The sequence below is a fragment of the Rhea pennata genome, chromosome 24 (genome assembly GCF_028389875.1).
Source record: "Rhea pennata isolate bPtePen1 chromosome 24, bPtePen1.pri, whole genome shotgun sequence".
Classification (NCBI taxonomy): Eukaryota; Metazoa; Chordata; class Aves; order Rheiformes; family Rheidae; genus Rhea; species Rhea pennata.
In genome coordinates this window covers 1391217-1415285 of record NC_084686.1, presented here as the reverse complement: position 1 = coordinate 1415285, position 24069 = coordinate 1391217, and the positions used below count along the sequence as shown (strand labels likewise).

The window sequence follows — 24069 nt, the reverse complement described above, 5'->3', positions numbered from 1 at the left end:
CCAGCGCCCGCGCCGCCGCCGCCATCCCGCCGCCGCCGCCGCCGCGCGGCTCAGCCGGGCCGCGCCATGCCCGGCCCCGCGGCGGCCCCGCTCCGCTCCGCGGCGACCGCCCCGCACCGCCCCGCACCGCGCTGACGTCACGGCGCCGGCGGGGAAGTGACGCAGCCGCCGCGCCCCGCCCCGGCCCTCACCGTGCCGTCGGGGCGGCCCGGGGGCTGCCGCCGCCGCCGCCTCCCACATCGCACTGGCGCATAACCGCATAACGCGATTTTTTAAAGTGCCCCCCCCCCCCGCCACCACCGCCACCGCGCCGCTGCCCCGGGGGGCCCGCAGAAAACCGCTAAAACCGTCTTCTGCCCTCAGACGGGATCCGGCGCCGTGGGCCCGGGGGGCCGCCCCGTGGGGCCGGGGGCCGCGCCGTGGGCCCGGGGGGCCGCCCCGTGGGGCTGCGCCGTGGGCCGCCCCGTGGGGCCGGGGGGCTGCGCCGGGGGCTGCCCAGTGCGGCCCGGGGGGCTGCCCCGTGGGGCCAGGGGGGCTGCCCCGTGGGGCCTGGGGGGCTGCACCGTGGGGCCGCCCCGTGAGCCCGGGGGCCGCCCCGTGGGGCCGGGGGGGCTGCCCAGTGCGGCCCGGGGGGCTGCGCCGTGGGGCCCGGGGGGGCTGCCCCGTGTGGCCCGGGGGGCTGCCCAGTGCGCCCCAGGGGCTGCGCCGTGGGGCCCGGGGGGCCGAGCAGCCTCCGGGCCTCTGCGCACACGCAGCCGTTGCCCCCCGGGTGGACGGCAGGGTTGGTTGTGGCGCCGGGCGCGCTCTGTATTCAACCCGGCGTTACCGGGACAAATCGCGGAATAATCAAATACAGGTCAACACCCTGTCTAGGGCCAAAGCACCAGTTACCTTTTACCTGCAAAGCATTGCTTAGAGCTTTGGGTAGAGAACCTAAACTCTGCATGGCTTTAAATCAACAGATAAAGGAGAGGGAAAATAAAAATAATATAAAAAAAACAGACTAAGATTAAGAACAGGTATTAAACGAGAAGTGAGGAGCCACATGAGCATGAACTCGAATACTCCTGGGAGGGAGTGCTGCCTGCATTTACCCGGAGAAAGCTTTTTGCTTAGCAACTGCCACCTTTGCTCTCCCTCTTTCAGGCCGCAGCAGTTTCTATTCATTAGGCAGTATTTCCCACCACGTTTCAGCGGAATGAAACAGAACAAGTAACCAACACAGAGCGAGAACGAACGGAAGACGTGCATACGCACGCACACACACACACGCGTTGGAACACATTGGGGTGAAACATTTACATTTATATTGAAATATGCACTAAACAGAGTGAGCTCTATCAGTTGATGCATTTTTTTTTGCCAAAGCAGAAACACATTTTTTTTCTCTGGAGAAGGTTCAAGTCAGCGACCAGTAACAAGGCAGTGCCTCCAAGCAGGTAGGTAGGTCACTGCAGAGCGAGGTTGCAATCTAATTTCACGCGCACTGCGAGCTTTCCTCCTTAGAGGTCCCCATCCTGTGCCTGGAGTCCCCCCACCAAGCACACACGGGCTACAAGAGAAGGACTCTCTCTGGCCTTTCGCATCTTTTTTTTTTTCTTTGCTGCAATAAATATGAAACTGGCAGCGCTCACAGGCCACAGTACAGACAAAGATTCCAGGCTTTAGCACAGAACTGCAAAATCCACCTGGATTGTTTACAAAAAGAAAAAGCCCCAAAGGGTCAGTTCTTTCACAGCTCACCATCAACAACGAAATAGTTCACGCTGTTTTGGCAGGGGCAGCCCAGCCTAGCCTCGATCCCAAGAGACATCGGTCATCCACAGCTAAAACTAAAGCTTCTCTACGCTTCTTGGGATGAGACGCTCATCTCTTTAATACTGCAGCAAGAAGGGAGAGTCCCTCGTCGCCTGCTCACAAAAACACTCACTTTGAGTGGGACAGTTTCTTCCCAGGCAGCAACAAACAGAGCTAAAGCCCCGGAGGAAAGACATCCTTTCCTTACGCAGCACCAGCATGTCTCTGAGACGGTTAAGGTAGCGGACAAGAGAAGGGCCATGAACACTGAACCAAGCGCAGAGTGTGGCACCTTAGCAAGCCAAGCTTAAGCAGAGAGAACCAGCAGAGCTGTCCTCAGTCACATTGCAGAAGACTCACAAACCTGCCAAACCTCTCTTATTCCACCCAGCACCCTGCCAAGAGGTACTGACTCACATCTGGACACAGCCTCAGTTGCACAGGCATTTCGTTAAGAAGTTAGAGCTTTTTATTGAAGAATACATTCCTGGTTAGCATCTCTTTGACCAAATGTGGTGACTGTGGAGAGAACAGGGATGTATAGGGTGAACTAGCACACTGCCTTTTTACAACAGCCTAGAAACCTGGAAAGCTCACAGGGAAAATCTGTTGTATCCCTTCTCCCTAAACAGGAATAAGTCGTTTCCCCAAGAATCCTCCACTCCAGCCTCTTTTTAAACATTTATTTTAACACTCTTTCTTGCCCCAGCTTCTCCAAGGTGCCTCTTTTCTTGTCAGAAGCCTAAATAACATTCCCTTAAAGCCCATTCTGTGAGGCAGCAGAGCTACAGAGCGCACAGGCTGAAGAGCCAGTGGCACAGTGCATCCCTAGTCTGGTTTGTGCATGCAGGACCAAAACCCCTCCTCTCTCCTGCAAGCACTCTGACACCTTACATTTTTGTTTCTGGGAAGTGGAATGCTTCATCCTTCCTTCATCTGTGTGTAGATCACATATACTGGCAACAAAACACACACTATGCATGCAATCCAGGCAGAAATCCTGCTATGATCAAATCTACAGGAAAAGGGGAATGTAGTGGGGACGTAAAAGTATTCCTTAATGCTAGATTATAGACGGCATTAAACACCAGAACCCTTTATTATAAAAAAGGGCAAACAGACTATATACAGTACCTATGTACTTTCATTGCAGTAGGGCACAGCAAGCAACCTGGACAGCTAAACACCCCTCATTAAGAATATGGTATGGAGTGCCTGCTAAAAATGTATCAGTTCCTCTCCAATTTACCTGCCAAGATGAGCATGCATGACTGCAGATTTCACTTACACGGAAAGAAGCACAAAGATGTGCATTGGCAGCTCTTGAACAGCTACCTGTAGTGCGAAACACTGCAGTGTTTGCGCAGCACTGCCAAGCTCCAACTCTGGTAGGTAAGTCAAGGAAGAACAGAGTTTGTTTAAAACTATTTTATTTGCAAGTATATTCCTCTAGGGCTCTGCATTTAGGGTGAAAAACAGTTTCTTCTTCAAAAAGATAACCTTTCAGTTTTAAATGAAAGGCTGCTTTTATATTATCATTAGTAGACTCTATCAGCCCTCATTAAAAAAAAAAAATCTAATTGCAGTCCCTGTAGGAGGACACTCGCCACACTGGCTCCCTCGGCTACAGGAGAGGGGCAGTGTCCAGGGCAGGAGAAGACTACACCTTGACTTCACTTCTTACCATAAGAGGCTGTAGTTGCTTGAATAAAATGTTTATACAAGTAAAACAAAAGCAATAAAGAAATATACACCTTTGAATCTGTAAAGCTTCAGACTGATTTAGGCCTTGCAAAAAGGGGCTACGAGTATGGATCTTCTTTAGAAAAAAAGGATGTAACAGTCATACTTAAAAAAAAGAGAGAGAGAGAGAGAGAGAGAGAGAGAGAGAGAGAGAGAGAGAGAGAGAGAGAGAGAGAAAGGATCAACAGCACTGTAAAGAGCCCTGTGGCACAGGCATCTCAAAGGAATGAAATGTCAGTTCTACAGTAGCGAGGAAGTGACTGCCTTGTGTGATATTTACTGGGTAATTAAAATCCTAAACTGAACAACTGTTAAAAGCCAGCAATACCGCACACAGACAGGAGCAGAGAACAGGACAGTCAGCAGCACCTGCATGGCACTGCCCACACAGAAAGCAACATGGAATGAAAAGTGCCCCAGCTAGTAGGCATAGTGAAATAAGCACATGAACAAGCACCTGGGAGCACAACACAAGCTCAGTTAATGGTTTGTTTTGCTATATTTCTGAATTCCAGTTTCAGGCTGCTTCAGAAACAAGGAGCAAGAAAGCAACGAGTGTCACTTAAACACCCCTAGAAAATGAAACGTTACAAGGTGGGACCAAGTTCAGAAAAATGCAGCTGTTCTGACTTTTTGGAAGTGGAATGTGATTCTTGTTCACTGGGTAATACACCAAGCACAATCCCCACGGCTGAGAAAAGGAAGACAGGAGCTGCCTACAAGGCTGTCAGAGACAGGCTAAAAGGGTTCTAGAGCAACCACAGGGCAACAATAGATGAGAGGGGCACAGAGTGACAGTCCTGTTCTCATTTTAAATGAGGAATGGTTTAAAAGTAAAACTCTTCTTCAGCTAATTTCGTCCTGCAATAAAACCAACTGAGCTGGCCCTTGTACGTACAAGACCAGTTAAACATTAGCCTTCCCCCTCAAAACACTAGATACGAACATCCGGTAACATTCTACAATGGAAAGTGCTTTAAGAAAGAAGGATTCTGTAGTGCCAGTGACAGAACTGATCTGATGGGCTGGATGATGTTAACACTGGTATCAGCTAATCAGGCCAGAGCAGCTCGTTTCTCCTCAGGAGTCTCCTCCAGTAGCTGCATGATCAGTTCATGGAGGGGTTTGCAGATCTTCGCATAGCCCCCTCCCGTCAGGTGCAGGAAATCAAACATGTCGTGGTAGGAGATGGTGCCATCTGAGTGCACAAAGCCGACGTCTACATCCAGAAGCTGGACATTGGGCAGTTTGGGGAGTGAGGTTTTTAGCATCTGGTTCACCTTGGCATTCTTCTGCCGCAGAGGGTTTGGCTTCTCTCCGCGAGGTAGCAGGCCCTGACACAGGAAGGAGGCAAAGAAGAGCTTTCATACAACTTTGATGGTGTACTAATGCCCTCCCTTTCAATTCAGGCATCCCTTCAAGATTTAAGATGTCTATGATAAGGGAATTCATCCCTTGATTCCCATTTTCTCCATTCAGATCTAATTTTAAGTGCAACTGAGCGAGTCAAGTGAGCTACATGCACAACCGGCACTTTTATGTGCATCTATGTATCTGTGTTTGTGCTCTTTTAATACGGTTTCAACAGCATACTGCTTGCCATCACTCAGCTTCTCAACAGGAGAAGCACCAGGTAACTTGTTACAACAAGAAGGCAAACTAGCATTTCCAGTCCCAGTTCTGATCTGGGCACCTTCATCCCTATAAGACTTCTTCAATGAAATCTCTAACTGGGAGAGTGACACTGCTAATAAGAACACTTGTCTCTAGAGCGGATGGAAGGATGACTTCTGCAAAGCCAAGCAAACAAGGGGAGAGGCATTCAAAGCGAGGATGATAAATAGAGTAACTGCTCTCCCCCATAATGATCAATAGCTCCTAGTATCACAGAGATACGGTACAGAGAATGTGAGCCTTCCTCAGAGCACTCTGTTTTCACAGCACACCAAGAGACATACCAGTACAATAACTTTGGCCTGTGGCTGCTGGGTATTTATCAGACGCACGATGGCCTCAATTCCACCTGCTACTTCTTCTGCTGTGTTTTCATGATTATTTGTTCCAACCCAAACAACAATGACCTACAAGGAGTGAAAAAAAGGTTTCCAACTTTTGCAGACAAGTTATGATAGTCTTTCTGACTGAAGAAAATAAAAACATCATCTGCAAACAACAAGCTAAATTACGAGGTAGGTTTAGAGATAACCCCAGACTGCAAGAGGTCTTCAGTTGTCTGTTATGAAGATTTTTGAATAAGTTCTTATGAGCTTCAGATTTCCCCCTTAGTATAGGCTAAGGACCAGTTGTATGGAAGTTCTTTTGGTCAGCCAAAGAAATGTCAAGAGCCCACCTCATTTTAATGTAGCCTCTTGGCCATCTTCCTGCAGAAGCCTGTGTTGGCTAAAAAGATGTTAATGTATAAATATTATAAGCTCCTCGGGGGCAGGGACAACTATAAAATTCTTTAAAAGAAGGGGAAAAAAGATTTTTAAACTGTTAAATACAGAGTCAAACAAGAGTGACATTCTCCTCCTCTACTTGGAGCATGCACTGAACAACTGCCTTGCACCACACCTTGGTGCACAGTTCATTGTTTTCAGTAAGGAAGCTCACAGCAGGGGTGCAGTCCTACACGCACACTGGCAAGATGATCTTCATCATGTACAATGAACATCTTTACTAATTTTGTTAGCTCTTTATCATGTATTTCACCATCCCTTTCTAAGGGCTGACAAGACATCTCAGATGAGATGTACGCTGCAATTCCAAGCTACACCGACCTACACAGCCCTGGCCAAGATTTTCACTAGGACTGTACGATCACCTCTATGTGCTGATGACATACTCCAACTTGTATATTCAGCAGTGTAAACCTTGTGTATAAGCAGCACAGTTCTACTTCCAAACACCTTCCAAATACTTTTGGTTTAGCCAAACACATTTCAGTACCATATGTGTACCTAGTGCCAACAATTGCTCAAACAGAAAAATGCTTTTAAAAGTGACAGCTCAACCAGTTTTGCCTCAGCCAAGCACTGAAGTGCCTTCTAAGTCAGCATAGGGCTGCCTTGTTTGGTTTTCTGCTTATACCTTCGGTTTAATGTTCTCCAGTTCACCATTCTTCAGTCTCCACAGAACATGTCCTGTTGTGTCTCCACCAATCCCAAAATTCAGTGCATGAAGTGGTGAGAAGAGTTCTCGCCATATCTGCAATGAAAAATCGGTTTGCTATTTCAAAGCCAGCATCCTCATCATGAAAAAAAAAAAATACTACGCAACTCTTGCAGAACAAAGTTACTCAGTTACCGTCACCACTGAGGACTTGCAAAATTACTTTGTTCTGCAACAGAGTTTTGCAGATTAAGGAAATGCACACAATCTAGCTAGTCCCTTACATAAGCTTTGTTTCTGAGATAGTCTTTAACTTCTCTGTCACCAGAAAAGCACGTGTGCCAATACATGTAGTTCATAAGTGCTAGAGGATGTAACCTATTCTGGCCAATAAAGATAAACCTGCAAAGATTTCAGTGGCATACTCTTGGGGATTCAAGGAACTAGTAAAGGCTTGCATATGCATGACAAAGTGAAGGCAGTTATAGATTACTTCAGAGAAAGTCTGTTTATTAAAGTCAAAGGAACGGCAATAAAATCTGAACAAAACAGAAGAACTTGTCAGTATCACACACAATCATAAATTACTGGATTAGAAATGATTAGGGAGACAAATTCTAATTCATATAATCCCACAACTTTCTTTCCTTTAACGGTACCTCATACTGCTGTAGCAACTGCACCATGGAGTCACCCACAAAGAGCACATCGGGTTCCTTGTCTTTGCAATCCAAAACAAATCTGTTGTGCTGTTCAAAAGAAAGTGGCAGGGTAAGCACTGACTGATGGTACCTCATCAGCATCTACACTGCAGAACATAAAGGACAGTTGCTCAACTAGTTCCCCCTGCTGCCCAGCTGAGCCATTCCCTCCAGTGCGTCCTCCAACAGGCTTCTCCTCCATGTTAACCTGTGAACTGCTGGACGCTGCTTCAGCTGCGCAAACGCCACCACTGAAGGTGGCCTTGGTTCTGATACAGCAGCATTTTGCCTACTCTGTATGCTGCACACAAGCAAGACCTGAGCCTGCCAGACACCCCTTAAATTCAGCAATTACAGAACAGAGCAATTAACGGTTAGTCATTCCAATGACTATCCTCTGGCTATTCTACCCTGCCTAGGAGGAAGTACTGCAGCAAGAGGCTGGCAGTCCAGACACTTCGGCTCTGCTATTTTCAGCTTGGTCACTCCCTTGCAAAGACACACACTGGAAAGCACTGTTTTGTACTGGTTTTTAACACATGGCTTGGCAATTCTTCTCAGTTAATGAGCCAACAGAGCACTTTCCAAAGCTGTTTCACAGTGCAGCTTTCAGATCACGTAACAACGGTACTTCTGGTTTGCTCCAGCATTATAGGTACGATACGTACCAACAACCTGCTGCATTTAGATAGCAGAGCTATTACAATGTCAGAATCAAGGTGTGACCAGAACAGGCCTGTGCATCACTCATTTGATAGCCCCCAGCCTCTGAACAAAGATGAGTCAGTCTGACAACTGCCTTTTCCAATCTTACCTGTGACATCCATCTGTCATCCCCCTGGATATCTTCAGCAGCATGTGGGATTGCTGCTGGATTTGAGTCTCCCTGGCTCATTCTATTCCTGTGGAGAGAACATTTTAAGCAAGCGACTTTCAGGAGTTATTCCAGCAGACCAACACAGGGAGTAAAGGCCAGCTGGCTAGAAACCACTGTACTTCCTGACATTCACAATGAACAATTCATGACTATTCCTCAGTATATAGATTTTTAGCTGACAACAGAATCCATTTTATTCCATGAAGGAACGCCTGGTGACTCTATGGACGGTCCTCTTGACATTACCTGCTGAACGAACAGTCAGGCACGAATACAATGAACACAACCTCTTAGCAAAATAGTGTAAAGCTCGCTTCAGAGCATGACCACAGAAGCAGACCTCTTTCACTAAAATCAATACTAACGATTTGCAGATTTTCCGCTATCTGTGTAACGCTACCTCGGTTATAACTCATGAGCTCTACACGGCATTAAGTGGCTTCGGGAGACGCTGCACGGCAGCTCCGTCGGCCCAGAGCAGAAACTGGCACTGGACGGGAGGCTGACACTTCCAGCCGCTGCTGGGCAAAAATCCCCAAGCCGGGCCCCCCACAGCCCCAAGCCGCGCCCGGGCCCCCAAGCCGAGCCCTCCTCCCTGCGGGCCCTTTATCCGGCAGGGCAGGCCCGCAGGAAAGAGACGCGCGGCGCAAAGCGGCACGGACAGCCGCCGCCCCTCCGCGGCCCCGCCCGGCGTGCTAACGCCAGCCCGGGCCCCCCCGCCCGGCCCCGCGCACTCACGGCGGCTGCGGCTCCCCCCGCGACTCCATGGCGCTCTCGGGCGGGCGCCTCCCTCCCTCCCTCCCTCTTCGGCCCCCGCTGCCTCCGCGCCTGCGCCCCGCGCCGCTTCCGCTTCCGCCGCCGCCCGCCCGCCAACCGCCGCCGCCGCCGCCCGCCCCGCTTCCGGCCGCGCCGCCGGAAGGCCCGCCCCCGGGCTCCGCGGCGCCCGGGCCCCCCCCGGGGGCGCCGCCGTGACGTCACGCCCCGGCGGTGACGCCTGTGGCGTCATTCCGCGGCGGCGGCGCCCGGGGCGAGGCGGGGCCCTGGCGGCGGCGGCCGGGGCCGGGGCCGGGGCCGGGGCCGGGGCAGGGGCCGGGGCAAGGCGAGGAGCGCCGCCGCGCAGAGCAGGCCCCAGCAGCCGCTAGGCCCCGCGGTTGCAGCCGCCGCGCTCCCAGGGGCGGCTGGAGAGGGGCCGTTAGGAGACGCGGCGGGTGTCGCGGGCCGCTGCTCGGTAACGGCTGTGCGAACCCCCTCGCCAGCACGGCGTTGGAGGGGGGCGCGCGGCCCGAGCGTCGCCCTCCGCGATGGCCGGAGCACCCCAGGCCAGTCCGACGTTTCCCCCGGGCGGCCTCAGCAACCGGCGCCTGGGAGGAGCCGTAAGGGGCGGAGGGCACTGCTGCGTGAACATGGACCGGTGCCGAAGGCCGTTAACGACAAAGCCTGGTGCTCTGAACCGCGGCCCTTGGCCAGGAGAACGGCAGGGTTTTAAGAGCCACTACTCTGGGTTTTCTTGGTAGTTTAATCTCAAAACTGCGGTTTTATGTTGCCTGTATCTCACATCCAAACTTCCTTGTTTCCTAGAAGCCCTTCATTCGACTGCCTTAGCATGGGAAAGCATTAATATTGAGGTCGCCACCAGAAAGCGAATGGAGCGATGGTGATCCCCAGAAGACTGTCAGCTCCCCAGTTCCAGCTGAGTTAAGTAACCCCTCAGCCACTTTCCTGCCTAGATAAATAGCTTTTGCCAGGGCCTGTTTCTGGAAGCCTTTTGCAGCTGTCTTGGTGCACAGTGAGAACAGTTTCTTCATTGTCTTGGCATTTCAAACTGCAAAGAGAACACAAAAAGGCACGAAACCTTACCTGTGCGCACACGCAGGGCAGTGGCAAAGCAGGCCCCAGGATTGGTCCCATCTTCTCTGAATCTGAAAGTCAGTTGCTGTAATTAAGTCTGTGTCCGTGAACAACTTCTGGGGTGGAAGCTAGCAAAGGCCTGGCTGTGCGGGAGCCCTGTGCAGCTCCTTCCTCTGGTGGCTGCATGACACGACTGCTCCCCTTTGCTTCCTGGTGCCCGTTATGGTTTCTGTCTCTTGGGCTGATAGGAGACTGATTCCACTTTGTGCTGGGCTCCATTCTCCTGTCTCTGTTGCCATAAGCTTGTAACTGAATTAAAGAGAGATGTGGAATTGCAACACTTGGCTCCGTACTTTGGCCGACTTCTGTTTGCAGATACATGCGCATTTTAGAGTGTTCTTCAGGACAGTGGTCTGGTCCAAAGTTAGTTTTTCCAAACGTGCTGCAAGTGCATCTCCGTGTCGACCCATTGACCTGCCTGCTATTTACACCCAGGGTGCTGCTGGGACATGGCCTGAGATTTTGTGACACGTCTGTGGAGTCTGTAATGACCCTGTCACGTGTCCCTATGGTCAGAAGAAATATTTTGTGCCCAAGCAAGTGCAGAGCAGCCCTGATTTTCCAATGTTTTAGCAAAGCTGGATTCCCATTCTCAGGAAATAAGGCATTGTAAGGCAGTTATAAACTTTGGAAAGGGCTAAAGGTGCATTCTTTTGCTGGTGGTGCAAAAGGAACAAAGCAGCTTTATATATCAATAAAACAAAAGCCCATTTTAATGCTATAGAAGAAAACAGAGACTGAAAATTGAATTTGGAAAGGAAATGAGAGTGGGTGGTGGGCGTTGCAGATATCACTCACTGCCCTCCACTTGTAACTTGCAGTGTATGCACGTAGCTGACATCGACTGACTTAACATCAGTGAAGTCTCAGTAGGTATCTGATCAGTATGTTTTCACAGTTTTAATTTTCACACTTGCACATGCTCCACAGTGGTCAGATGCTCAGAGCACGGAGAAGAACCACAGGAGGGCCGGCTGCAGGTCAGTCCTGACCTGGTGCACGTGGACCGGCTTAGCCCGGGAGTGGGAGAAAGCCACTGCGCTGGGCCGCGGTGACCGCGCAGAGCAGGCGGGAGAGCACAGCGGGCTGTGCACCGAGGCAGCAGTGAATTGCACCAGCAGAGCTGTACCCCACGCAGCGTGGTAGTTTGCTCACAGTGCATAGGCAAGCGTGTAGAAATTATCTACGGTGCCTTGTCTTCAGTGTACCAGCAATTAAAGCAGAGTAATATTTTGTTGTAGCAGATAATTCTACCCGCTGCATACCCACTGCCAACAGGGTGCCCAGGCTTTGAGCAGCACAGGAAGCTAGTGATTTGCATTTGCAGATCTTAAAATAAAAGTGTGGTGCAGCCAGCCCTAATATTTCTTACTTGCAAAGAGAGAAGAAATGGCCTTTGAAGTTCAAATTATCAACATTAATAGGTCACGTTGCTCAGTTCTGCCACATCATCTATAGTTGCGAGCCCACTGTACCTCTGGGGCTCAAGAGTTAGGTAACCTTAGTCAGCTAACTCTGACCTCATTGCTTTTCCCATTGCCAAAAGCAGGGGTGGAAAGGTGACCTTTCTGATTGGAAAGCACAGCAGGGAACCATGTCTCCTCTGTTATGATTTCACTCTTTGAGCACATAAGCAAAATTTAGGACAGAAAAACTTCATTTGGTAGCTTGAACTGGAATATAATTCTCAGCATGGGCTTCATGCCCAGGAATGGGACTGCGCTGAGTTCCGGCTTCCTTAGCTCAGCTCCATTGAGCAGAAAGCAAGTGTTATGTTACCCCATAGATAGTTCATTGCACTTGAGCTTGCTATAGAGAGCAACAGAGGAATGGACGGAAAGAGAAGGATGGTCCTGGCTTTGCAGAGAGCCATCAGTTTGGTTTTTGCCACTGGATGGACAGTCTGTCTATCCGAAGGGATACTCCACAACACTAGCTCTTCTTTTCTTGCCCTTGTAAAGTGAGCAAGCCTGGCTTGTGCCAGTCCTCAGATAACAGGCTCATTTTATGGCTCTGCTGTGCCCTAGCTTGGCCTGCTGAGGACTCTGTGCAGTGAAGAACGTGATACACTTTAGGGTTACCATTTGGTGCTGTTTCCAGGTCTTGCCATATAGCTAATTCTAGTCTTGTGACACAGCAAACCCACTCCTGGGGCTTCTGCGTGGTAGCATAGCGGGGCCCCAATCCCAGGCACCTCTTCTTGTAGCATAAGGAGCTTACGGACACCCTGTGGGATGTGGGTGCTCCTCACCCGTGAAGAGGTGGCGCTGGGAATTAAACCATTACTGACGGCTGTGTGCAAAGCGGGAGGCAAGAAATCCTGCTTCGTATCAAACCCTCGAGAGCATCCTGCAGTATGAATCACATGAAACCGCCCCAGAAAAAAAAGGCAGCGACAACGTAGTGTGGAGGAGGGAGCTTTTCTGCTTCACAGACCAGTGTTAATTGGAGCAGCCCTCCGTGGCACTGTGATTCCTTCCTCGAGGGAGAGCCCGGGTACAGGGGAGGGGAGGAGAATGGGATGAACGCCCGAGGTGCGCGCTGCCAGCGGCGGGCAGTGCCTGCTTACGGGAGGGCGAGCGCGCTGCCTGCCCCCCAAGCCCCCAGCTCCGACCCCCCAAACCCGGCGGGCGCCCGCAGCGCGCCCCTCGCCGGCCGCGGCCCCCCGCGGCGCCTCCTCCTCCGCGCCGCGCGGGGGCGCCCTCCGCGCCGCGCCGCGCCGCGCCCGGCCCCGCCCCTCCTCCAATGCGGAGCCGCCGCCGCGGTGACGCTGCTGCCGCGTCACGGCGCCGCTGGCGTCACGCGCCCCGCCCCCCGGGGTTGCCATGGCAGCCGCCCCCCCCCGCGGATGAGCTCACGCGGTGCCGCAGCCCCGAGGGGGGGGGTTTGCTCCTCGCAACAAGATGGCGGCGGCGGCTGCAGCGGCGGCGGCGAGCGGCGCGGGGGGGCCCCCTCCGGCCCCGCGGCTGCCCCCGGCCCCGCCGCCCCCGCGCCCCCCCGGGCCCGCCCGCATCGGCTACTACGAGATCGAGCGGACCATCGGCAAGGGCAACTTCGCCGTGGTGAAGCTGGCCACGCACCTGGTGACCCGGGCCAAGGTGAGGGGCCCGGCCCGGCCCGGGAGCCGCGCGTGGGCCCCGCCGCCGCGCGGGGGGACGCGGCCCGCGGCGCTGCGCGGCGGCTGCGGCCTCTTCCTGCCCGCCATGGGGCCGGCCGGCGCTCTGCCCACTCGCGGCGGGGCCGGGCCGTGGGCGGTGCGGGTGCCCTGCCTCGTGGCCGCGGGACCGGCCTCCACGCGCGGCGCGGCCGGGCCGTGCTCCCCGCGGCTCCTCTGCCTTGTGGCCCTAGTACCGGTTCCCCCTCAGGACGGAGCCAGGCTGAGCGTGGTGCGAGAGCTCTGTCCCGCGGCCACGGTACCGGCCCCCACTCGGGACGGGGTCCAGGCTATGAGTGAAGCAACAGCTCTGGCCTCACGGCCACGGTGCCGGCCCCCACTCAGGACGGGAGTCGGGCTGTGGGCAATGAAGGTGCTCTGGCTTCACGGCCGTGGTGCCGGCCCCCACTCGGGATGGGAGCCGGGCTGTGGGCGATGAAGGTGCTCTGGCTTCACGACCACGGTGCCGGCTCCACTCGGGACAGGAGTCGGGCTGTGGGCAATGAAGGTGCTCTGGCCTCGTGGCCGCGGTGCCGGCCCCCACTGGGGACGGGAGCCCAGCTGTGGGCGATGAAGGTGCTCTGGCCTCACGGCCATGGTGCCGGCTCCACTGGGGACGGGAGCCGTGCTGTGGGTGATGAAGGTGCTCTGGCTTCACGGCCACGGTGCCGGCCCCCACTCAGGACGGGAGCCGTGCTGTGGGCAATGAAGGTGCTCTGGCTTCACGGCCACGGTGCCGGCCCCCACTCGGGACAGGAGCCGGGCTGTGGGTGATGAAGGTGCTCTGGCTTCACGGCCACGGTGCCGGCCCCCACTCAGGACGGGAGCCGTGCTGTGGGCAATGAAGGTGCTCTGGCTTCACGGCCATGGTGCCGGCCCCCACTCGGGACAGGAGCCGTGCTGTGGGTGATGAAGGTGCTCTGGCTTCACGGCCACGGTGCCGGCCCCCACTCAGGACGGGAGCCGTGCTGTGGGCGATGAAGGTGCTCTGGCCTCGTGGCCGCGGTGCCGGCTCCACTTGGGACGGGAGCCGTGCTGTGGGCGATGAAGGTGCTCTGGCTTCACGGCCACAGTGCCGGCCCCCACTCGGGATGGGAGCCGTGCTGTGGGTGATGAAGGTGCTCTGGCTTCACGGCCACAGTGCCGGCCCCCACTCGGGACGGGAGCCGTGCTGTGGGTGATGAAGGTGCTCTGGCTTCACGGCCACAGTGCCGGCCCCCACTCGGGACGGGAGCCGTGCTGTGGGTGATGAAGGTGCTCTGGCTTCACGGCCACGGTGCCGGCCCCCACTCAGGACGGGAGCCGGGCTGTGGGCAATGAAGGTGCTCTGGCTTCACGGCCGCGGTGCCGGCTCCACTTGGGACGGGAGCCGTGCTGTGGGCGATGAAGGTGCTCTGGCTTCACGGCCACAGTGCCGGCCCCCACTCGGGATGGGAGCCGTGCTGTGGGTGATGAAGGTGCTCTGGCTTCACGGCCACAGTGCCGGCCCCCACTCGGGACGGGAGCCGTGCTGTGGGTGATGAAGGTGCTCTGGCTTCACGGCCACGGTGCTGGCCCCCACTCGGGACAGGAGCCGTGCTGTGGGCGATGAAGGTGCTCTGGCTTCACGGCCATGGTGCTGGCCCCCACTCGGGACGGGAGCCGTGCTGTGGGTGATGAAGGTGCTCTGGCTTCACGGCCATGGTGCTGGCCCCCACTCAGGACGGGAGCCGTGCTGTGGGTGATGAAGGTGCTCTGGCTTCACGGCCATGGTGCTGGCCCCCACTCGGGACGGGAGCCGGGCTGTGGGCGATGAAGGTGCTCTGGCCTCACGGCCATGGTGCCGGCCCCCACTCGGGATGGGAGCCGTGCTGTGGGTGATGAAGGTGCTCTGCCTTTATGTAAAACCTGCAAATGCCGTGGAGGGGAATGGGCTCCGTTTGGGTGGCCGTTGCCGACGTGCAGGGGAAGGTTTTGCGTGGCAGATTGTGATCCACTCCCCAAGCTGGGGCTGGGGCTGGGGCTGGAGCAGAAGCAGACAAGCTTGTTGTGGAAGGTCGGTCCCCAAGGCTGGGTTAGCCAGGGCTCAGCCTGTTGACTGAGCGCCTGTTGGCTTCTTGAGGCCTGGTGGTCTAGCACGTAGCGTGTTGCCATTAATGAGTTGCTGAAAACACTCTTTTTGTGTCATTTCAGTTGTGAACTCTGAGAATAGAGGCATAGCTGATGGCAGTTTTCATGGTGCCATTCTTTCTGGCTAAGGGTTCACTAACATCTTCATGAGTGAGAGTCTTGAATGCTTTGTTTTTATTACTGGTGATTATGTGGTTAATTTAATCTTGATTCGTCTAATTTTATATGGATAAATATGCAGGTGGAGCAATTGGATGTTTTGCAGAATGTGGAGGTAATGTCTGACTTAAAAGTAATGCTGTAAGCTTTAATTTAAAGACAATTTTCTCTCTAATTTTTAAAAATGATTCTTTCTGAGTCTTTCAGGGCCATACAGTAAACTTCAAGGAATAAAGAGGAGAAAGGGACTTATTGACCAAGCAGTTCTAATGCACCAGTATTTTGAGGTATGGGTTTCATTCCTGGATCAACTGCTTTATCTGCTTTGTTAGTTGGTGGAATATGTCTGGAGATGCGTGAGGAAACAAAAGCACTTGCGATAGTCTTGATTTTTGTTTGTTACAACATATTCTTTGCAGTGGTTTGTCTTGCTGCATATGCCAGTACATGCTGCTAGTGATAGTACTGAAGAGTTCTCTAGAAACCACTGCAGGCTAAAAAATTGTGATGGAAGCTGAACCCAAGGATATGATGCTCAGGCGATGGGTCAGACAGGTCTTAACTAAATCACGCTCTCTTGTATTACTGTCATGCTCTTGGCTACTATATTAGCAGTTTGGAAGCACTACAGAGGGAGCCTGTTAAGAATAGTTTGGCTTGCATGCTTTGATTGCCATGTGTATTTTAAAGTCATGTGATTTTGAAATATTGATGTAAATGCAAAATTACTTTTATTTGCTGTTTGGTTTTTTTTTGTTTGTTTTTTGTTTTTTTCCCCCAGACAACTGAGTATAATTCATTTCAGTGGCTGTCTAAAATTCAGTTATTTATCATCTGCTGGACAGTCCTTTTCAGTATTGAGTTAGTTATATTTGCATATGTTGTATAAGTTGATGTGTGTTTCTGTGCCTTCAAGTGCAAGATGCTACAATTTAACCCACACTTCAGCTATTACTGTGTGGGACTTGGTCATTATTTTCCCCATTATAAAGCTGAATTTTGCTAATAAGAAGCAGGGTCACAGTTCTGATGCTTCAAATGCAGAAGACTGATCATCAGTTCTTTAATTACAAGCTGAGTTCCTATTTTCAGCCTTTCTAGTTGAGTCAAGGTTTCTTTTGAGGGGTGTTAACTCTGAAGCTTGTAAAAAAAATGCTTTGTTAAGTGGCAGTTTAGTTGCAGCTGCTGCTCTGAAGTTACTGAACTTGTTCTCTTCTTTAGGAGGCAGTACAACTGTTTTTTGGTGGGATTGTAGATTTGGTAGCTGTCTTCTAACCTTGAGCGTAGTGGAGTGTGTGAGTTACTGCAATGGTGGTCTTTTACCTGCTTATAAATTTCCTACAGCTGAGCTAGGGAGATGTAATCACTTTGAACACCTATTACTTGGACAGACCAAAGAAATGCCTGTACTCAGAACAACTGTCATCTGTTCTGTTGGATGAGTAGTCAGGGCCTGAAAGGCTGAGGTGGAATAGTTTGGAGCTGAAACTTGACCTGGAAACTTTCTGAACTCTGAGGTCAGGTTTCTTTTAAAATCTACCCTGCGAAGAGGAGTGCAAGCAAGTAAATTCCTTCTGCCTGCAATCTTGTGTACTGTTGTTACAGTACATTGCCTTCTCTGCAGGGGCTGTCACTACCGACGCTAGGACAGGAGTGAGAAAGGAGAGAAGAGCTGATTGTTTCAGGCTCTGGAACTCATGAGGTTAGAGGGGAGGTACTGATGTAATGGAAGGTGGAAAGGGCTAATCTGTCTGGGAAGTCTTTTTCTGAAATGGCACTAAGAATACAAAATAGAACTACCGAGGGCTTGTTTTCATTACAGTGATATGTCTAGCTTTTTGACTTAGTGGCAGTGACTTAGAAGAAAGTAAAACCTTTGTGGAATGACTCCATTTAGTAATTTGAAAGAATTCTTTGATTATATAAAACAAAAGTAGCACAATTGTTAAGTGTGCTGGCAACCCCTTCCAAAGATGGTCTCTTCCTGTAGTAGCTGCGCAGAAGAACTGGGCAGCGTTCAAATATAGCTGTCAAATCCCAGAACAAACTTGATCCTGTGTCACATTCTCTTAAGAGAAGAGCTGGTTTGCTTGTCATGCTCTCCTTGGAATCATGATTCTCTGATGTCTCGGAAGGAATTCTGTTGCAAACCTGCTGTTAAAAAATTGTATTCTGGCTTTTTAATCATGCTGAAGATGAAATTAAGAGCTTGGAAGACTCGTTGAATTACTCCTTGTGAATTAAAACTGTGATTTACAGGTAGTTTGTTGAAAGGCATCAGAGTCTGTTTTTTCTTTCCTATGGCATTTACAAAGCTGAGTGGCCTTTGCTATGACATCTGAAGATATCAAGGCTTGAGAGCTCCTGGCTTACATCCCCTTTTCCCGGAAAAAGAAATACAGAGAATATTTTGGTGCTCCTTCTTGTATTAATAGACTTAAAATTTGTAGCCACTTTGAAATTGGCAGATACGTTTATTTACAGCCAGGAGGAGAGTGTGTGCTCTGTGCGCTTCGCTGCAATGGTCTGGCACGTCTTGCTGACACAGAAGATTGCAGTTTACATATAACTGAATTTCACAAGTTAAATGTGGGTCAGCAGTGTTGGGGACACTAACGAAAGGGAATGTTAATCATCCTAAAGGGCAGGAGGCCTGTATTCATAATTGTCTCTGCTGGAACTAATGAAATAGAAAGGAACAGTTGACAATTTATGTATTAACCAAGCCAGCAATTTACATTCAGTCCCTGGTTATGCAAAGTTGGAATCTTGTGCTCTGCAAGAGAGAGCGCTATTCTGATAACTGGACAGGAACTGGAGCTGTTTCTCTGACTAGGATTAATTGGGCACCTGCAGGATATCTTGCTACATCTCTCCTTTTCTGTTTCCTGCCTTCTGTCCCCCTTTCCTTTGTCTCTTCTGGTGTTTCACAAGAAACTCTTTTTTGTTTTTGTTCTAAAAATCTTCCGAGTGACCTATTGAATGAATTGTTTTCCACACAATTTCCGTTTATAAATCATCCAAGTGACTTCATTAGAATTCCAGCTCTGTTCAGACATGGGAGTTGTTTTTAATGCCATATTATTTCATAACAGTTGATCAGCACATGTTAACAGAGGAGACTTCGTGAATGTGCTGTAGAGCATGTACCTTATGTTCCTGTGCGTTTTGGAAGTTATGCATAGGTCCTTAGAAGCTGGTGGGGATGAGAAGAGGGGAGAGGCACCTTTGTGGCTGTTGTGCAATGCTAAAAGCTGTTCTTGTTTCTTCCCTTCTGTTAGCTACAGCGTGCTGGTGACTTAGCCCAACTGCTAAGCATACATGAACCTGCAAATGTTTTTATGACAGTTGCACTGCTGCTCTGATGCTCTTTCAAGTAATTCATTGCTGTAAATGTTAAGCCCTCTCTTATTTATGAATGGATGTTTTTGTAAGTTCAGACCATTGTACTGCATGTATTGTGCTTTTCATACATCACTGGGAGATGAGTATTAATTTTTGTCTCAATTTTTCTCTTGAAATAGAAATAAGAATTCACAGTCCTGAAAGAACATGGCTATCTACTGAGTCCAGTGATCCTCCTGCTAGACTGTCTTAACTTGCAAGCTGATTGCCTATTATTTTTGAGTTCCTGGCAATTTTAAGTAATAGCTAAGTAACAGACAAATCTAGGAATGAGTTTTCAATAGTTTTACATAGTGGCATCATGTTTAAGAGGCTATCTGGAGCTCTTTTATTCGTATTATTAGTAACCCCAAAAGGTGATTTCTGAATCCCTGGCAGAACATAGCCCTTCTCATACTGTTGCAAGTACCAGGTGTGTCAAGACTGAAGAAATGCTAGATGTAAGCAGGCTCCCCCACCCTGCAAGGTTTTCAAGGAGAACATCCTTGTCTGGAGAATGGGAGATGTCTAATTTAAACTGCAGAGGATATTCCTTCCTGTGAGAGAATGGACTTAGTTTCTGTGGTTGGTGTATGGATGGGTTGGAGTAGGGGAGTTATTCTGCATTGAATTCTTTGAGGTGGAGGCTATGATGTTAAAACTAGGCTGAAAATCCAGCTGGTAGACTTTGTTAGTAATTAGGCTGTGCTGCTGGGGAAGGAATCTAGCTTATTTTCCTGCAATTTGGTTCCTGCATGCAGGAGATTCAAGAAGCCATGACGACTGTTACCTGGATTTCTGCCTCCTTGAAACGAATGCAAGCTGTTCTCAGACTAGTCAGTGGCAAGATTTTGGCTGCTGTTTATCATCCTGTTCCTCCTACCTTTGACGTGCAGCAGTAAGGCACGTGGCTATGGGATAACCACAAATTGCCTCCTCCAGTCAGTGCTCCAAGTGTGATAATCTTCAAATAGTCTCTGTATTGGTATGTTGTGATTCATCATCATCATGTCCCAGGGAAGTTTTTTACTACTAGTGCTGTTCATTTCTTACGAACCCCATGCTTGGGACTAACAGAGTAACCTTTCTCATCATTTTGCTTGTCTCTTTCAGTATTTGTTGGTGCCTCATCTGTCCTGCTGCTTATTTCTCTTGGGCATAAGAAGGGCTGATGGATGTGAATCACTAATTCGTCTGGCATCTATTATAATACTGCTCACATGGCCATTGTTCTTGTCATTTGTGTGCTGCAAGAGTTGCATTTTAGCTCTCATTTAATGAGGAGATCTAGTAAAAGCCTAAAAGATAGAAATGGACTTTTGGTTAAGCATAGTTACTGCACTGGGGATGAGAAGGAATGTTTATTAAACTTCGTGGAGGTATTAGCTGTATCAACTACAGCCTGAAATAGTGATGTTATATGTTTCATTAAAATATTTTCCTTTCTGTAGGAAATAACCTATGATTACCAAAAGAATAGTGCAAACCTATGGTTAAATTTGAGATCAGGGTTCTTCTTGATGAGTCTGACAGTGCAAATGCTTTGAGTCAGGGCTGTGACTGCCCGCTGACAGAGTGCTCGTGCTCCTCTGGGGGATTTGGCGAATGGGCCTGTGGAACCTGTCATGTGTTCAGTCTTGTCTTGGGTGTCGTCATGTAAAAGAGCAAAGGTAACGAGTATCTACTTTTCTGCTCTGTTGGAAATACCTTCATTAGAGAAGGTTACATCTTGTGTACCTATTGAATATCTTTGCCCCATTACTGTTCATTATCCCTTCCCCCTAAAAGATTGTTGTGTTGAAGCTTTGGAATTAGTGTAGCAGGAGACAAGCTTCTAAGTTGGCTGTGTGAGCAAAACAAATGCTGGTCAACAGTGTTTGATTTTTGTTGGGCAGGTACAGAAATAGCCCCTGTGAGGAAAAGTAGTTGCTACTGCAGAGAAGAGGGAAGAGGACTGTCAGTGACATAAAATCAGATTGGTGTTTCTGTTCTTAGTAGTTAGCCTGCAAAGGTTTTGTGAACAGTGTGGAGGTCTGAGGTTTCTGGAACCTGTGTTTTCATTTGTTTCTTAAGGAGGAATTGTGTTAACAGGAAGTATGGAAATCTAAAGACGTTGGAAAGCTAGACTCCTTGAGTGTTAGATGTTTTCACGGAGAAGCAGTAGCTAAACTGCTTTTTTCCCCCGTGTACTTTCATTGGGTTATGCACCAGCCTTGTACAATTGCTATGAAAATATATTAGCCCAAGCAGCTTGTGCCTTATTGCTCTTGCCAAGATAATCCTGTAAGAACTGTGCTTTTTTCATGAAAGTAAAGCTTTAGGAAGTTGCTCCAGGGTTGCCAGCATAGTAAAAGATTCAATTTATTGTCAAAATTCTCGCTGACCAAAGAGATTCTGGTTGGAATTCTGACTTCCCCTTGGATGCTGTAGTAGGTGCTGTTGTCTGGAAGGTGTCAGTCCTGCAGACTGCACAATACAAGTAAGCTTCTGGCTTCAGCCAAACTTGTGTAAGCAAGAGTTAAACTGATTCAAGTGCCTCCCTTTGGAGTTTGCACTGGTTTAACTGGAGCAATTAAAAAATTCCCTAGGTAAACCATTATACTCATTTATTACAGACAGGGCCTTTCTGCAAATGCTAGTCCGAGGGCTTAATATGCTGTGTTAACGCTTAAATGAAGAAACCGCTGAGGGCTGATCCATTATTAGTCATTATATGTCTTTTTCTAGTAACTCTGACCCCATGCCGCTATAGTTGAGGCTAAACCTCACCCTCTCTGTTAAATGGCCATCAAAGGGGTTCCATAAAAAGGGAATTATGTGGCTTCGGCCAAGTTTCAAAGTAGTCGAATCATACTAACCCACACAAACAAACTCCCACACCCAATGGAACAGACACGTTGTGCTCAAAAATAGCACAGTATTTGGCTGCGTGTGGGGGAGACCAGCTTTGCTTTGCTAGTCAGCAGTGTTCAGAGGACAGCAGGATGTCCTGGGAAGTCTGTGTATCTGCCACCAAGGTGGATCTGGCTGTGTAGCTGTAGGCTTTCCCGTGACATTCATTGGCATGCCTTGCCAAACATTACGTTGAGCTGAAGTGTGTTTAATTCTTACACAACAGATATCCTGATTACACTGAAGTTTTGCTGCTGCTTCTGGTTATCACAGCTGTCTCTGTATCCAGTGTTGGAAATGCAAGTTGGGAACAATTAGCAGTCTGGCCAGCTGCAATTCAGGGTACGATGCTATTGTAATATTGAAGATTCAATTGCAAGAGTCACACTGCTGATCAGAAATCTTGTCTATGTTTGCAGCGTGGGGGAAACATGGCACTAGTTTTGCTCGAAAATCTTGTGATACACAACTGCTTAATCCTGTGGGTGAGGCAGCAGTAAGGATTTTTTCTGAATGCTTAAAATACTCCCAGCAACGTAAGCTCACTGTTTTTTTCTGACTAAGCGTGGTACCATAGTGTTGTCTTTGGACAAGAATTAATGTTCTGTTCAGAAAAAAAAAATTCTCTGCCTGATTTGTGGCAGATGTGGCCTGTCTCTGTCCTCCTCATCAGGACAACTGGAAAGGTGCTCTTCTAGTTTTCATGGGCTGTATGAGCTCTTGGCTTTGTCAGTTGGGTTCAACTTCCGTGAAGGATTATGTGGGAGTGCTGATAGGGAATGCATTTTTGAGGCAGAGGCCTCTTTTGTGCAGGTTCCAGTTTCAGCTTCTCTCTAGTTTGACAGCAAATCATGATGTCAAGCAACACTAGATTCTGGAGCCATACTAGGTAATGGCTTCATTCTGGAAGAAAGCTTCTATAATGTCAACTGATGCATCTGTTTGTCTGAAATGTCGGGTAATGCAAACCTCCCTTCCATTTAAGAAGATCCCGGTTTTGTCGTCTTTACTGTTTTTCACTGAAGCAAAACTGCACTATGCTGGATCCCTTCTTTTCTGGGTCTGCACCAGAAGTCACTGTTTACTGAGATGGCAAAATTCTTGAACGTTTCTAACACCTTAGAATCTGCTGTAGCAGAATGATATATGTAACTACAGAGTTACAGATGTAAACTATAGAAAAGGCTTAGGTCTTGCACAGTAAAAGCTTGTTTGGAGTGACTCTGGTATGCCTCTGAGTTTCATAACTTAATTAGGGGAAAACTGTGAATTCTGTAGTTCATGTCCATGGTAGATTGGATTATTGATGGAAAATAACTTAGTTTATGCATGTGGCTAGTGTATAAATTTTCTTTCTGGAAGTTTTCCGGTCATTAAATGTTTGAAATGAAAGTAGAGGTATAAGTGCAAGTGTTGGTTTAATGCCCCTTCATTGAAGTTGGTAAAGGTACGCTGATTTGGTCGAAATGACTGTTCTATGTTCAGAGTCTGTGAAGGCTTTCGGGGGAAATGCTTCATTGGAAAAATCTCCTAAAGCTCATCCCACAGAAAGTTAGAGAGCCAGAATTCCCGAGAATCCATTTGAACAAGCTCACAAGCAAACATAACAAGAGAATAAAATGGGAACATGAATCCACTTATAAAAAGTTCTGGTGCTGTAGAAGATACAGCTTAAGTGGGATGTATTCACCTAACTTCAGACATGAATGCCTGAGCTGGTGGGATCAGTCAGTGGGAGAAACAGGATTGTCATAAGGTGATTCAGCACATCTTAAAGTAGGTCAGCTGAACTGCTGTGTGAAGTTGCCTGTGTCTTTCCACTGACCAGAGTGGGACCCTCATGTGAATGACTTCCCAAAGCTGAAGCAGCTGAAGCCTGCATTGGCTGTCCAGATGAAACCTGCTCACAAAAGCAACCTATATGCATTGAATTAGTTGTCTTGATTTACAGGCAGATTAGGTGACTAGCCTAAATTTTGGCATTGTGTAATGCAGAGGATGTCTTCGTTATTGATGATCAAATTTGGAGTTCAGTATCTCCTCAGTAATTGCTACTTTTGCATATGGTTTGTAGTTGGAAGCTCTGCCTACAACTTCTTAAAAGTATGTGATGCAATTATAGTACATTAATTGTCAAGTTTTGAAGATCCTTTAGAGGAAAAGGAGTCTCTGTAGGAAACGAGCCTCCAGCTTCAGTCCCACAGCTGCATGCTGAAGTGGTTTGACAGAGAGCC

The 24069-nt window shown here is 49.5% G+C and overlaps 2 protein-coding genes across 5 annotated transcripts in view; one reads left to right on the top strand and one right to left on the bottom strand.

Moving 5' to 3' along the window:
- Positions 1-1284: 1284 nt before the first annotated feature.
- PAFAH1B2 (platelet activating factor acetylhydrolase 1b catalytic subunit 2) lies at positions 1285-9038 on the bottom strand. 2 transcript variants are annotated; one of them, XM_062594585.1, is made up of 6 exons: positions 8968-9038; positions 8167-8254; positions 7311-7400; positions 6631-6747; positions 5499-5621; positions 1285-4874 (listed from the first exon to the last, which is right to left on the bottom strand). In XM_062594585.1, exons 1-6 carry the CDS (start codon positions 8994-8996, stop codon positions 4596-4598), a joined length of 726 nt encoding a protein of 241 aa, XP_062450569.1. In that variant the 5' UTR covers positions 8997-9038; the 3' UTR covers positions 1285-4595. The 2 variants fall into 2 exon arrangements, with proteins under 2 accessions (XP_062450569.1, XP_062450570.1); XM_062594586.1 differs by lacking the exon at positions 8968-9038 and adding an exon at positions 8630-8902.
- A 4071-nt stretch (positions 9039-13109) lies between these two features.
- SIK3 (SIK family kinase 3) overlaps positions 13110-24069 on the top strand; it is a 104201-nt gene continuing 93241 nt past the window's right edge. For 2 of the 3 annotated variants that reach the window (XM_062594467.1, XM_062594465.1), the window contains exon 1: positions 13118-13235. The gene's annotated coding sequence lies outside the window, so the exon portion shown is untranslated. Of the gene's footprint in view, positions 13236-24069 lie in introns of all 3 variants that reach the window. The other variant, XM_062594464.1, reaches the window with a different exon arrangement.